Raw genomic sequence first — 14,206 nt, forward strand, 5'->3', positions numbered from 1 at the left:
TGCTCCCTTAATATGTTCTTGGGCAAAGCATAAACAAATTATATGGTCATACAATGACCTATTTACTTAGGTTTTCTCAGTTTCAATGCACAATCATTGTGGTTTGATTAGTGCAGTAATCCCACAGGTTACAAAATCGTATTTACATTATTGGGGTTGAAAAAAGCTATAGGACTAATACAAATTTCATCTTAGCACATTTCACGAGTTTTCTCCAACCCGGGGAGTCAATACTTGAGAATGAGTTTTCTCTAACCCAAGGAGAATAACGCATATCAAGATTAGATGGATTCAGTATTTTTTATTCTTCTCAATTTTTGGGGACTTAGTTATTGTTATTTTTTTTAGGGAAAGGTTTATATGCTTTCCCTATAGCATAGAAAGTCTATCCTCCCTCTACCATCCAGCCGTCCAATTTTGATCAAGTGAGTCACTCACCGTTTGATCTTAGATCCGACATCTCAAAGTATTTTATTTTTAGATTTTTTATATAAATTGTATAAATATGAAATTTGATATGTGTCATCTTCTCATTGAGGTGCACCTATAAAAAATATTAAAAATAATTTTTCGATAAAATATAATGACCAAAATACCTCTTAAAACTTTCAAAGGTATTTTGATAACTTTATTTATTAAAAATATTTGTTTTATATTTTTTCGCTAGTGTAAGTTTAATAGAGGAATGGACGGCCAAATTTTGGTGTCAAAATAGTTTATAGAAAAAATAAACAAATAAAAATAAAATAGTGTAGAGACATAATATTGTGATTGAAACAATCGTAGTCCTTCATTCAGAACGGACAATTGGATAAAAAAAAGGATATAACTTCCATACTGTAGGAGAAGCATTGCCTTTTTTTTTATATGTGTTTTTTACTTTTATTTTTATTGAGTTAATTTTTAGAAATAGTGTATGGGTTTTTTTAGTTTAGTTAATAAAGTCATTTTCTTTAAGAAGAACGTTCTTTTGCTTCTTTTTTTTTTTTTTTTTTTTTTGGCAGAAAGATAAATCTTTTTGTTTTGGTATGAGTGTGTTTTGTAGGACAATTTATCTTCTTCTTTTTTTGTGATATATTATTATTATTATTTAGAGAAGTTACATAAATAGGAGTTTATTTCCTTTTAGGAAGGATAAGTGCATTTTGTTCATATCTTTTATAGGGGTTGAAAGTCCACTCTTATCCAAACATGGAAATAGGGAGTTATGGTTTTCTACTTTTTAGGAATGTTAGTTATATATATTCGTAGTTGATTATAAAGGGGTTATAATTCGATATGAATGAATAAAAGAGATTTGATGGAGAGAGAGAGTTGTCCCTTATTTACTGTTAATGCGCTGCATTTTGCTGATTTTTTGTCTAACTTTTTATTTTTCTTTCTAAAATACGATTGTATTTGCGAGGTATTGGCGATTGTATTGAGGACAGGTATTTTGTAGTTGCTTCATGTTGTGTTTAAGGGATTAGGATAGGTTGGTTTTGAAGTTAAGAGATAGTCATGAGACATCGAATATAGGTTTTGCCTTTTTCGTATTTACATCTTGATTCATCTTCAAACCATACCGTGGTTTGAAAGCATTAGTTCATGCAAAAGAATATCAATTTTGATTTGTGGGATGCCACGTTAGAGCTCCATTCACTAACAAGAGGCGAAATCACAAATCAAATAAAAATAGATTTGATTAATTTCTTTCTTTCTTTCTATGGGCGACCCAACCTCGCAAAAAATCATCTTTTTCGTCCTCTTATTCACTTCACCCCCATTTTTCTTTCTTTCTATAGGGGTAACAAAACGATTGCCTATGGTCGTTAAATGTCAAATGGGTAACGGTTGCCTCATTTTTCTTTCTATAGGAGTGGTGACATAAACCAATTGCCTACGGTCGTAATGGGTAACAATTTCCTTATGATCCTTAAATGTTACGTGAAATCTGATAACTTGAAAAGCATCATAAATTTCAGTGAAAAAAAAAATATCTGATAACTTGAAATGCATCATAAATTTCAGTGAAAAAAATATACATCCAGGATGGTGGTATAATGAGGGATTGTCATCTTTTGTAATTGGGGGCGTAGTGAAAATGTGACAACAATTGAAGCCGAGATTCGAGGTCTCTAGCTCAACACTCTCAAGGCCCACCAAGTGGTGGAGAAAGAGAGATCTAAGCATACGCAATAACTGCTTCGAGAGAGAGAGATCTAATAAATAAAAGGTGCCCATCTTGATGTCGAGATGATCAATTTGAGAACATTCAAACATCAAAACAACCTCTTCTGAAATTTACGAGGTATATTTAGAGCCTAGACTCCATATAAACTTTTTCCGTAAATAAATGAATGCTTAGAGTGAGACTGTGATCTAAACAAGAACCGCTTCTTATTAAGGATACCGATTTTTCTTGTTACAATGCGAGGACTAATTGTTTCTTATTCTCACGCATAAACAAAAAAAAAGAAAAAAAAAGAAAAAGAGAGCACATACTACTGTGGTGTAACAAGCGTAAACAAATTAACATGGTTTGCTGCAAAAGCACCTGCGTCTTAAGCCTTTGCAAAGTCCACTAAAGAAGCCCTCTTTTTTACATAAATACGCACAGTTGGTGTCACTCAGGCAATGCCCCCTCTGAGCCTGGCATACCCTTGCCTCGGCCACCGTCCCCATCTCTGCCGCATCAAACACACAAATCTTTGTTAAATACTCAATGTATCATTTTAATTTTTTTTAAAATATTAAAAATACCCATATAAAATGAACTATCGATTATTTGTACCTATATTGTTTGGGGATTGTATACAATGAAATCATTTACTTTTAATACAAAGAGGTCACAATTACTCATGATCTCATGTGAAATCTAATAGCATAGATGTATTACAAAGTTCAAAAAAATTTATTTTGAAGTTTGAGCTTGATCAATATAATAAATACAGCCATCTTAATTTCACCTCCAGTGAGGAATATTAATTGTGACCAAAGATAAAGTCTCATTGTATACTTTTCCTATGGTTTGATTTATTTTCAAAATAATCATGAGTTGGAACAGTGTTAAAAGTGTGCAATGCTAAATGGTGCACCTCTTACCAGTATTTTGATCAATTTTCCATTTCCAAATATAACCACTAATTTTATTAGCACAACGTAGCAAATATCTCTCTAAGCTAAGAGGATAACCAAGATGGTTGAAGCCCTCTAAGAGAATTGTTTGAGTCATTGATGTTGATAGCATGAACAAACCCAATTTTTCATAATTACATGAAAGGATGCAAGTCAAGTAGTGTGTATGTGTGTGTACATGACCTAGTCCCGATCCAATAGATTGGACCTAGCTAGGTTCTCGGTCCGACTAGGATTCTAAGTTTTTTTTTACCTCCCTAGCATTTGTATTTAGACATTTGAAGAAAAAAAATTGAAATTCAATTAAATACACCTAACCTTTCAACTATTTAATACTTTTCACATGTCAACGGTTACACGTCATGATCATTTATATTGAGATGGGGTTCCTAAATTTAAAAGAATCTAGAAAAATACCATTTTTCTCTTTTGTACATGGAAGACAATCATTTTTATCCCATAAATTTCAAAATAGGTGACGGTAAAAGTGTCGGCACAAAGTTTTAAAAAAAAAATTCTGAAACTTCATGATTCACCTCAAGCCGTCTAATATAACATCTAATAAACGATAATAATTGTGACCTCCATATACAAAAGATACATGAACTCTTTGTGCAATCCCAAAATATAAGATGCTAAATGAATCTAGGTTTTCTAAAAAAAGCATATATACGTAAGAAGCTTTTCTAAAAATAAGACTATTTATATATGCACAATCCATGGTCACATGATTAATTATAACTAAAAAAAATAAAACAAAATAAACTCATAGGTACAGAACAACCAGAAGCCACAAGGAGTAGAGTGACCAACAGGAGAGAGCAGAGAAAACGCCTTTGGTCTGCCATTGAAGTTCTCAAGCTCATGGAGAATAAAAGAAGAGGAGGGGATTTAAATAGGAAAGTCCATTAATGTTATGAAGGAAACTGTCATAGAAAATCTTTGAACACGAGTCATGGAGGTAAGGCAGGTGTTTATAGCAAAGTGGACTTGCCGAGTAAAGACATCTGTCTTCTCCAAATATAAAAGTGAGCTTGCCAACTAAATATATTTGTGATGTCAAAATTTGTATTCATGATTTATAATCATAGTTGATAAATTTTACAACAATTTTCTCATAAGTAGAAGTTATTAAAAGGAAATTCTTTGTAAGAATGAAAAAAAAAAAAAAAAAGGTCGATTACTTTATCTTGGTATAAAGTAGTTTCAATAAAATGAAACATTAAGATGTCATATAAAAAAAATGAAAAGCAGGATATAATCAGACTTCCATTTGCCATCCCTATAACTCCGATAATTGGATGGAAAAGTACTTCCGGTAAGGAAGAAAACAAAGAAAATTAAAAGTTAATATTAATCCTTAACATGTTAAAAAACTTTAACGGAGTTTAAACAAGTTCACATTTTCCTCACGATACTACTTCGTTATTGGTCACCTAAGAGTATTTAGCCATATAAAGTGGTCCTTGCTGATTTACACGGGATTCCATGTGCTCCATACTACTCAGATCAGAGCGTAATTAAAATAACGCGCACCTAGATCTCATTAAACAAAATCCTACTAAAACCAATTTTACTTATATTATGGATCCCATAACATCATCATTATCATGATAACATTTTTTTCAACTATTTGAGATCGTCTACACAAATATTGGTCCAATAAACCTACGAAATATGTGGCCTAAATAAATAGAGAGTCAGCTTTGTGGGGGAGAGTAAGAGTAAGTTTAGGCCTCTACAGAAAGTGTGTGTGAGAGAGTGATAGACTATCAGCATTAACTTTGTCCAAAGAGTGTGAAATTTGAGGGGGGAGGGAGATGAGTGACAATTTGGGCTTGCATGGAGAGAGATGGTAGCATGGCGTGTGCTGGGAGAGAGAGTTTTGAAGGGAAAGAAAAAGTTTGGGTTTGGATTGTTAAAACTTTTAAAGTGTATTCTCCAGAAAGTATATTAATTTTAATTTTATTTTATTATGAGTGATGTAGTGAAGTTGTACTTGTAAGTTTGTGTAGCAGGAAGTTATGAAACTACTAAGTAGTTAGTAGTTGTTGTAAGTTAATAGTTATTGTTGTGAGTGGGGAGTTATTGTAGTAAATAGGTTGTAAGTACGAGGTGTGTGGTGAGAAAACTGTCACATGAATCTTGTGTATTGAGATTGTAATGCATTTGTGTACCCTTGAGTCACATGTATTAAGGTTAATCTTGGGTGTCAAGATTGTAATGCCTTTGTGTACCCCATGTTTCATCTTTGAACGAAATATTAGTTTTTTTTCTTTTTCATTTTGGTTTTTTTTCTTCCTTTCATTTGGTTGCGAGTCTTGAGCTAGTGTTACATTGTTACACTAGTTGATAAGTGAATTGTTCCGGTGTTGTGGCATCCGTTTTTTTTTACATGGATAGTGACTCAAACTAATAAAATTGAATTTATGGGAAGAGAACTCTGCAAGGAAAGAGAAAATCTAGATTTGCGTTTGTAAAGACTAAAAGACTGATGTGATTGACGATGCAGAAAGAGAGAAAGAAACTAGTCAGATTGCCTTCGTGCAAAGAGCGAAAGAAACTTATAAAATTGAATTTTAGGTGCTTTCTTATTTCTTTTTTTTTTATAAGTGATTTTTTTTTTATTAGAGTTACTCTTTAAAAATAAGATTAATGTGGGTTTTTTTTGGTAATGAGTATTTCTTTTAGGAAAGTTTTTCTTTCATTTTTTTGGGATATTTTATTTTTTATATAAATTTATGTGAATAGGAGTTCATTTAGTTTTAGGAAGGATGAGCGCGCTTTGTTTATATCTTTGGTAGGGGTTGAAAGTCCACTCTTATCTAATATGGAAATGGCCGGTTATGGTTTATGTAAAGAAGTTGGCTTAGGGAACGCAGTTGAGGTCGTGGTGGTAGCACTACTTGAATTTTAACTATTCGTTTAAACTTTCATTCCCACTAACATATTTGAAAACTGCTAATTATTTTAAAAAGAAAAAGGATAGGATCTTACATTCCCAATTGATCTACCCCAAAAAAAATAAAAATAAAAAAAGAGGTTGGCTTTTAATTTGAATGAAGAGAAAATATTTGATATAAAGAGAGAAAAAAAAAAGTTGTATCTCTTATTTACTTTTGATGGTGCGAGAGGATATCTCAATTTCTTGTGTTTGCACTTTTAAAAACGGGTAAGGGCATGTATTCCCCACTAATCTACCCAAAAAACAAAAAAAAAAGTAGGGACTTGTATTCCCAATTGATCTACCCCAAAAAAAAAAAAAAGAAAAAAAAGAGGTTGGCTTTTGATTTGAATGAAGAGAAAAGATTTGATATAGAGAGAGAAAAAAAAAAAAGAGTTGTATCTCTTATTTACTTTTGATGGTGCGAGAGGATATCTCAATTTCTTGCGTTTGTACTTTAAAAAACGGGTAAGGGCATGTATTCCTCACTAATCTACCCAAAAAATGGAAATGTGGCCTATCAGGATCTTTTTCTCCTGAAAATTTATTTTTTTCAATAATAGTACAAAAGTCATATTGAAGTATATGTGAAATCCCATGTGTTTGACATGAGACAATGTCATATACTAAGATCTATTTTAGAGCTTTTAATAAGATATATCACTGGAGGGAAAACTCAGTGGTGTGTTTGAATTCTTTGTAAATTGTGGGAATGCTTCGATGACATCCTATTATATGAGTCATTATTGGACTAATGACAGGTTTAAGTCATTACATAGGAATAACAGTTTGATGAAAACTTGTTAATCCTAATTAACTACACTGAAAGGAATGAGCTACATTTGAATCTCAACTCCTACAGACCATGTCAGAGTTACCAAATAAATATATTCTCTATAAAATGAAGTTACCCCTCTAAAAAGATAGAAAAATAAAGATGGAAGGTGAAAGAAATTCACGAAGAAAACTCTCAAAGTAACCTGTCACAGGATGGCTTGGTATATAAATTTCAGTACGAAACTTTAAATCCCTCGTGTGATTTAACGAAAGATCCGAGTAAATTGTTTATGGATTTTATTTATTTATATATTGATTTTTATTTTATGGATTTTATTTATTTATATATTGATTTTTATTTACTAAGACTGACGAAGAAAAAAAGTTGGCTTTTGATTTGAATGACGAGAAAAGATTTGATATAGAGAAAAAAAACACGAGTCCCCTCTTATTTACTCTTAATGGTGTGTGAGGAGATCTCGACTCCATACGTTTGTACTTCCTTTTATTGATTTCTTCTCAAGTCCCTGCGTTTTGTACGTCCTCTTATTGATTTCTGCTCAACTCCCTGCGTTTGTACGTCCTCTTAGTGATTTCTTCTCAACTCCCTGCATTTGTATTTCCTATTATTGATTTTTTTTCGACTTTATGTTTCTCTCTCTAAAACAAGATTGTATTGGTTGGGTATTCACGATGGATGATTTTCAATTACGTCATGTTGTGTTTCAAGTGTTAGGATTTGATTAGTTTTGTTTCGAGTGTTAGGATTTGATTAGTTTTGGATTGAGAGATAGATGGTCGTGACACAACGAATATAGGTTTCGCCTTTTCGTATAAGTGGTCTTAACTGTTAATGTGAACCATCTTACATCTTGATTCATACTGGAACTATGGTTTGAAGGCATTTTGGGTATTAGTTCATGCAAAAATAAATAAATAAAACAAATTAGATTTGTGGAATAGGTGGATGCCACCTTGGTGCTCCATTCACAAATCAAATAACAATAGGCTTGATCAAATTTTTCTTTACTCACAAACTCAATCATCCGGCACTTGTACTCAATGCCACCCAACCCCGCAACAAAACAAATCATCTTCTTCGTCCTCTTTTTGTATCTGATGTTCTAATTCTATATTGTAGTTTCTGAACTCATATCAAGTAACATTTGTCCACATAGAGGCTTCAAATTTCACATATAATGGCTAATTGGCTTGTGCTTGTTTGCCACAGTTCATTAAGACAATGGACCTTTCTTGTTACAATGCGAGGGGTAAAGCCTAGGCCGCATTGTTTCTTATTCTCACATATAAACAAAGAAAAACAGAACACATAATTGGGTGTAACAAGAGTCAACATATTAACAAGGTTTGATGCAAAAGCACCTGCGTGTTAAGCCCCTGCAACGTCCACCATGAAAGCCCTCAGTTTTGCAGATGGTTGCACAGTTGCTGTTCATCCAGCATTGCCCCTTGAACCTTTAGCTTTGAGACAGGCATAATCTCGCCTCAGCCACCATCCCCATCTCTGCCTCATCAAAAACACAAATCTTTTCTTAAATACTCCAATACCACTTTAATTTCCACATATAACTACTACATTTCTTAGAATAGAGTGGCAAATGTTCATTTTTTCAATTCTAAATTGTGAGCCAGTGTTCCAGAGATCGGTAGGGCAAATTGTTCACCTAAAAATCTTTGTCCGATGCCTAGAGTTGGCAATCCAGATCAGGTCTGGATCGGTATGACTCGATGATAAAACAAATTATATATAAATAAAATGGAAATAGGGGTTTATGGGGGCCTAAAAATACATTAGACAAGTTTTAAAAAAGAAAGAAAAAAAAAAAAAAAAAAAATATATATATATATATATATATATATATATATATATAAGGAAAAACCCGGGGAGGGGGGACTGGGCCAAGACTCATACCATCCAGATCAGAAATTGCTGGGTTTTAAACCACTACTAAAAAAACCAAGATGGTTGAAAATCTTTAGAAAAGTTGTATACGTTGATGGTGTTGATGGACTAATCGAATTTTTGCTAATTAAACAGAGGAATACAAATCAAGTTGTCTCTGAGGACTGCGTCTAGATCTGGAACCAGGAAATGGATAGGGTAGGTCGGGTCCAGGACCAAATGACTTCCAGATGCCGCTCATACTCATTTCAGTTGGGGTCGACTCATACTAGTATGTGTATGCGTGTGTGCATACCAATAAGTTCGATCCAGATCAATACGACCTCGACCGGGCTGACTCTCAATCTAGTCAGGACTTTGGGTTTCCCTCTCTAGGTATTTGTACTCAAGATGACATTATATAAAAAAAAAAAAGGGCATTTGATCAAATACACCTAACTTGTCATCTATTTAACATTTTTCACATTTAACCATTCCACCTCATGATCATGTATATTGACATGGGGTTTTTAAAATTAAAGAATAATGTCATATTTAAATAGCTCTGGGTTTCCAAACAAAATATACACACATGAGAAGTTTTTCCTCTAACAATAAGGCTATTTCACCTTTTTTTGGATGTGAGAGATCGTGTTTGTGTGTGCATAATCCATGTAAAATGGGGCCTAATAGTTATCATTAATACTTAAAAAGGAAACAAGATGAGCATGAAAAACAAGGGCAGAGAAGAACCAGGAGCCACTAAGAGTAGAGAGAATAGCAGGAGAGAGCATAGAATACGCCTTTGATATGCCATTGAAGATCTCATGCTTATTGAGAATAGAAGAAGAGAAGAGGGGTTTAAATAGGAAAAATTAATTAATGTTTTGAAGGCAAATGCCAAAGGGGGGATAAGCAATGAAATCAAGGAAAGTCATCTAACACGAGTCATGAAGGAGAGGCAGTTGTTACTTTCTCAATCTTTTGATAGCAAAGCGGGCTACCACTAAAGACATTTGTCTTCTCCAAATATTAAAGTGGTGCTAGCCAACAAATATATCTGTCTATCTAAATTTGATTTCATGATTTATAATCATATATTTTTAAGTTTATTAAGAAGTATACAATATGACAATTAAGGCACATCTCTAAATCTTGCTAAAAGATGATGTTCTAATGCTAGGAACTTGACCTAAAAATCTATTTTTATCTTTAATTAAAAAAATCAAAGCTCAAAAAATAATATAGATAAGTGGAGCAGATTAGAAAATAGGGCTAGCAATGGCCTGGCCATGAAAATATAGGACCTAGGCCACAAAATGTGGCTCAGTCCGGGCCGGCCCACTAGTTTCTTTTTTATTTTTGAATTTTTCTTATTCTTCTTTGGCTCGGCCCAAGGCTTGACCTGAGTTCCCTTTGACCCCTACCAATCCTATGTGAATACACTTAAAGATTTGAAAAATGGACTGTCTAGATGATGTGCTAGAAGATGCAATACTTTTAGAACTTGAAATTATTTTTTTCATATCCACGTATCTCAGCATTGAGATGATCAATTATAGGATTTTTCGACGTCAAAACAACATTTTCAAGTGGAGGTTTCTAGTACATCTTACTATAGTATAAGAAGGTTGACAACTTATATAATTTTTTTCTTTTTAGAAATAGTTTTAATTACTGTACTACTAATGAGTTGAGGCTTCAATGATTTGTGTATCGGTGCTGGTCACCACTGCTCAGTTTTGAATCCCGTCACGCCTACTTTCCGAACGAATTTTTTAAAATATCCAAAACAACATTATGGAGAGCTTTTGCCTTAAATCTATTTTGAAATTTATATTTTTTTTTACCCATAAAAAGGTTTTCAATTTTTCTTTTCTTTTCTTTTCTCCTTTTTTGGAGCGTTGACATCATGCTGAGGCGGAAACACTGATGCTCCAAGCCCATTCCCAGGCCTACTACTTCGAATGGTCTTGCCAAAAAATTCAATGCAGAAGCTTCATTGTAACTGGGCTCAAATTAAATTTAAAAATCAAAGGGTTTAATTATCCATGACAAATTTCCAAAAGGGCCAAATTGCTCTCTAGCTTTAAAACCAAACGGTGCGTTATTCACACTACAACCACAAGAAACACACGTATGTGATACAACCAAATAACAATTTCGGCAAAAAAATAAAAATAAATTAAATGCCTTACAAACAGGAAGTATGGTCCCCATCAAGTGATAAAGAGGAGATGGGGCTTACACCCCTAGTTAGCAACTCGGACAATAAAAATACTCGATTTACCAAAAACAAAAAAAAAGGATTAAATCATTTTTGGCCTAGAATGTCAAATGCAAGAAATCGGGAACAAAATACAAATCAGCAAAAATAATGTAAATACAAATCTTTTAAATATCTCAAATTGGGCTCAAAATTTACATATGCATAGAATTTTAAATTGTAAAGAATTTGCTATAGCCATCAATAAGTAATACATCCATGAAAATTTTATTAAACTAATATAATTATCTCATTTCTTTTAAATGTCAACAAGGCAAAAATAAGAAGCTGTAAGGCATAAAACGCATTAAAATGATCCAAATTTAAATACATAAAAAGAAACATTAAAATTATAAGACATGGTAGAGTCTTTTTTAAGTTATTTGATGGTAGGAATCAAACTTGAGATGTAGTGCTGCTAATGTCAACTACTAACCACTTAAACCCAAGCTCAATCTTGTAGAGCCACGGGAATTAATAAAAAGGTTAGGAGCATGAGAAGATAGGCTTTGGAATCAACCTTTTTTGAGGTAGTGTTTTCCTTAGCAAAAATTAAATAGAGAATAGTAATCTCTTTGGAGTAATTTTTTCTCGAGAATGTGTTTTTCTTGGATAGGCTCTAGAACTCTGTCTCTCTCTTCATTTTTTTGTTTTTTTTTTATAGTTGGACATTGGAACACTTTTATTGGCCCGAAAATATACTTTTATTGGCCCGAAAATATCTTGATGAATGTTTTTGGTTTATTTCAATTTGTGTGTGACACCAAAAGTTATGTTGAATCCAATCTATTGATTATTGATTGGATTTTGTCATAGAAATTGGAACACCTTTTTTGGCTTAAAATATATTGATGAATTTAATTATTAAATTCAATTTATGTGATACCAAAGATCATGTTGAATCCAACCTATTAATTATTGATTGGATTCACCTCAATTTTACCTGAATAAATTTAACAAGTTATTCCGGTAATAATTTTTTAAAACATCAAAGGGATAAAGATAAAGAAAATTCTAAAGCAATTGAATCTACATGTCTATAAATATAAGTTATCTCATTAAATATTTTCTTAAAAACATCAAAGGTGCTCCACGAATTTCGAATTCGTTATTAAAAACATCAAACGCATAAAGATACAGAAAGCTCCATGAATTTTGAATTGCACGTAGACAAATATAGAAATTTTTTTGAAATATTTTTTTCAAAATTGAAAAGGTTTATTCTTAACATTTTTATGAAAATTGGCCTCTTTTTCTTTTTTTTTTGCTAATATTTTGAAATATCACAATTTTAATCAATTAACTCATGATAAGATTTGGCAAAATTTCATGTTGGCTGCCTACCTTACCCACCCACGTCTTTTACGATGGCTCGAGATAGGTTAAGGGAAAGTTTAAGATCCTCACTCATATCACCACTAAGCTCATATCTCGTTGTTTTAATTATGAACAAGATATCCCTTTATTGTAGTTATGGACGAGAAAACCAAGAACATACAAGATGAAGTACCCTAGTGTATGTTGTTTACGGATGACATAGTTTTGATCAATGAAACTAGAGGCAATGTCAATGCAAAATTGAAACTAGGAAAAGTGGAGATAAGCATCTAGAGTTTGATGTGAACGCCTCATTCCTTTGAGGCTGAAAGGAAAGTTCTATTGGATGAATGTAAGACCAGCCATGCTTTATAAAATGGAATATTGTGTAGTTAAGAAATAACTTATTTATAGGATGAGTATAGCTGAAATGAAGATGTTGAGATGGATAAGTGACAAAACAAAAAATGATAGAATTTGAAAAGAATACATACAAGTGCATTTAGGTGGGGCTTTAATAGACGATAAGATAAAAGAAAACATATTTAAGTGATTTGGCCATTTGCAGCTTAAGACTTAATATAATACCAGTTAGAATGTACAATATGGTTCAAGTGGAAGGCTCTAAAAAAACAAAAGTGAAACCCAAAAAAACGTGGATAGAAGTATTGAGAAAAAAAAATATGACAAATTTTGGCCTTTGATAGATAGATAAAAATGGAGGAACGTGATTCAAATAACCGACCCTAACTAAATGAGTTAAAGCATAGATGATGATGATATGATTGATTAACTAAAAAATCACAAAATTGTGAAAATAACACATTAACACCACCAATTTGCTGTGGCCCATACTAAGAAAATTCTTGTGTCGTTTGAAATGTAAAAAAGTTGGAGGGCCTTTTATTAAACTCTTATTTTTTTAACGATTGATTTTTCCTGGGGTTTCATGCGATAATTCTCTATAATCTTTTGTAGTCTTTTGGCGTACTCGAGTGCGATGGAAATAAAAAGTCGTATTAAATCTTGTGGAAAGATATTTCAATAATAACATTATACTCGAAAATTTGGAATCAACATAAGTGATTTTTTTGATTTTATGTTTCATATTACGAGGGCCTTACATATTAACAGTGAGATCGTGTTCAACTTCAACATATCAAACCTATAAAATGACGGGATTTATAAAAACTTTGATATGTAAACAGAATCCTATAAGCAGTGATTTGGGATCTTACTAGCTGGGGGAAGTTGTGTCAAATCAGCATATGACCTGCTATCTTGTGATCCAAATAGACAATTGGATCCATCGCTCTTTAACATCAAGAAACTTCATGTAACATTAAAGGTACAACTGTTTTTATGGATTCTTTGTCAAGAAAAATTAGCCACAGTGGGTAATTTAAAAAAGCTAGCGGGATGCACTATTACTAATGTCTTTCACCGTTGGACTCGTCAATACATTAATCTATCCTTACATGTGCTAGAAAATTGTAGGACATTTCTTATTCAATGGTTTGTCTCCTGGTATCCCGAGGGTGGGTACTATCTTATGACGATTTATTTGAATAAGTGTTCTTTGGGGTGAGTAGAAGGAGAGAAATGGAAGGGCATTTGAGGGAGGGGATCAGCACAAAACTATCCATGCTAAAATCAAATATCATATCTGTAGCAACAGATTGGTTTTCTTCTCGTAAAGATAGTAATTCGAGAAATGGAAGGGCATGGGCATGGCATTCGAGGGAGGGGATCAGCACAAAACTACCCATGCTAAAATCAAATATCATATCTGTAGCAACAGATTGGTTTTCTTCTCGTAAAGATAGTAATTCAACTCCAAAGACCCACATTTTTCTAAATCTTTTGGCAGTGGCAACTTTGG

The 14,206-nt window shown here is 32.8% G+C and overlaps 1 protein-coding gene across 1 annotated transcript; it reads right to left on the reverse strand.

The window, feature by feature from the left end:
* Nucleotides 1–2,362: 2,362 nt before the first annotated feature.
* On the reverse strand, nucleotides 2,363–3,965 carry LOC148780310 (defensin-like protein). Its single transcript, XM_088847160.1, has 2 exons — nucleotides 3,902–3,965; nucleotides 2,363–2,666 (listed from the first exon to the last, which is right to left on the reverse strand). The coding sequence occupies exons 1-2, from the start codon at nucleotides 3,963–3,965 to the stop codon at nucleotides 2,512–2,514; spliced, it is 219 nt and encodes a 72-aa protein (XP_088703286.1). The 3' UTR covers nucleotides 2,363–2,511.
* Nucleotides 3,966–14,206: the final 10,241 nt, after the last annotated feature.

Source organism: Amborella trichopoda, chromosome 9 (assembly GCF_054954075.1).
Source record: "Amborella trichopoda isolate Santa Cruz 75 chromosome 9, AtrichopodaSantaCruz75HAP2 v2.0, whole genome shotgun sequence".
Lineage (NCBI taxonomy): Eukaryota > Viridiplantae > Streptophyta > Magnoliopsida > Amborellales > Amborellaceae > Amborella > Amborella trichopoda.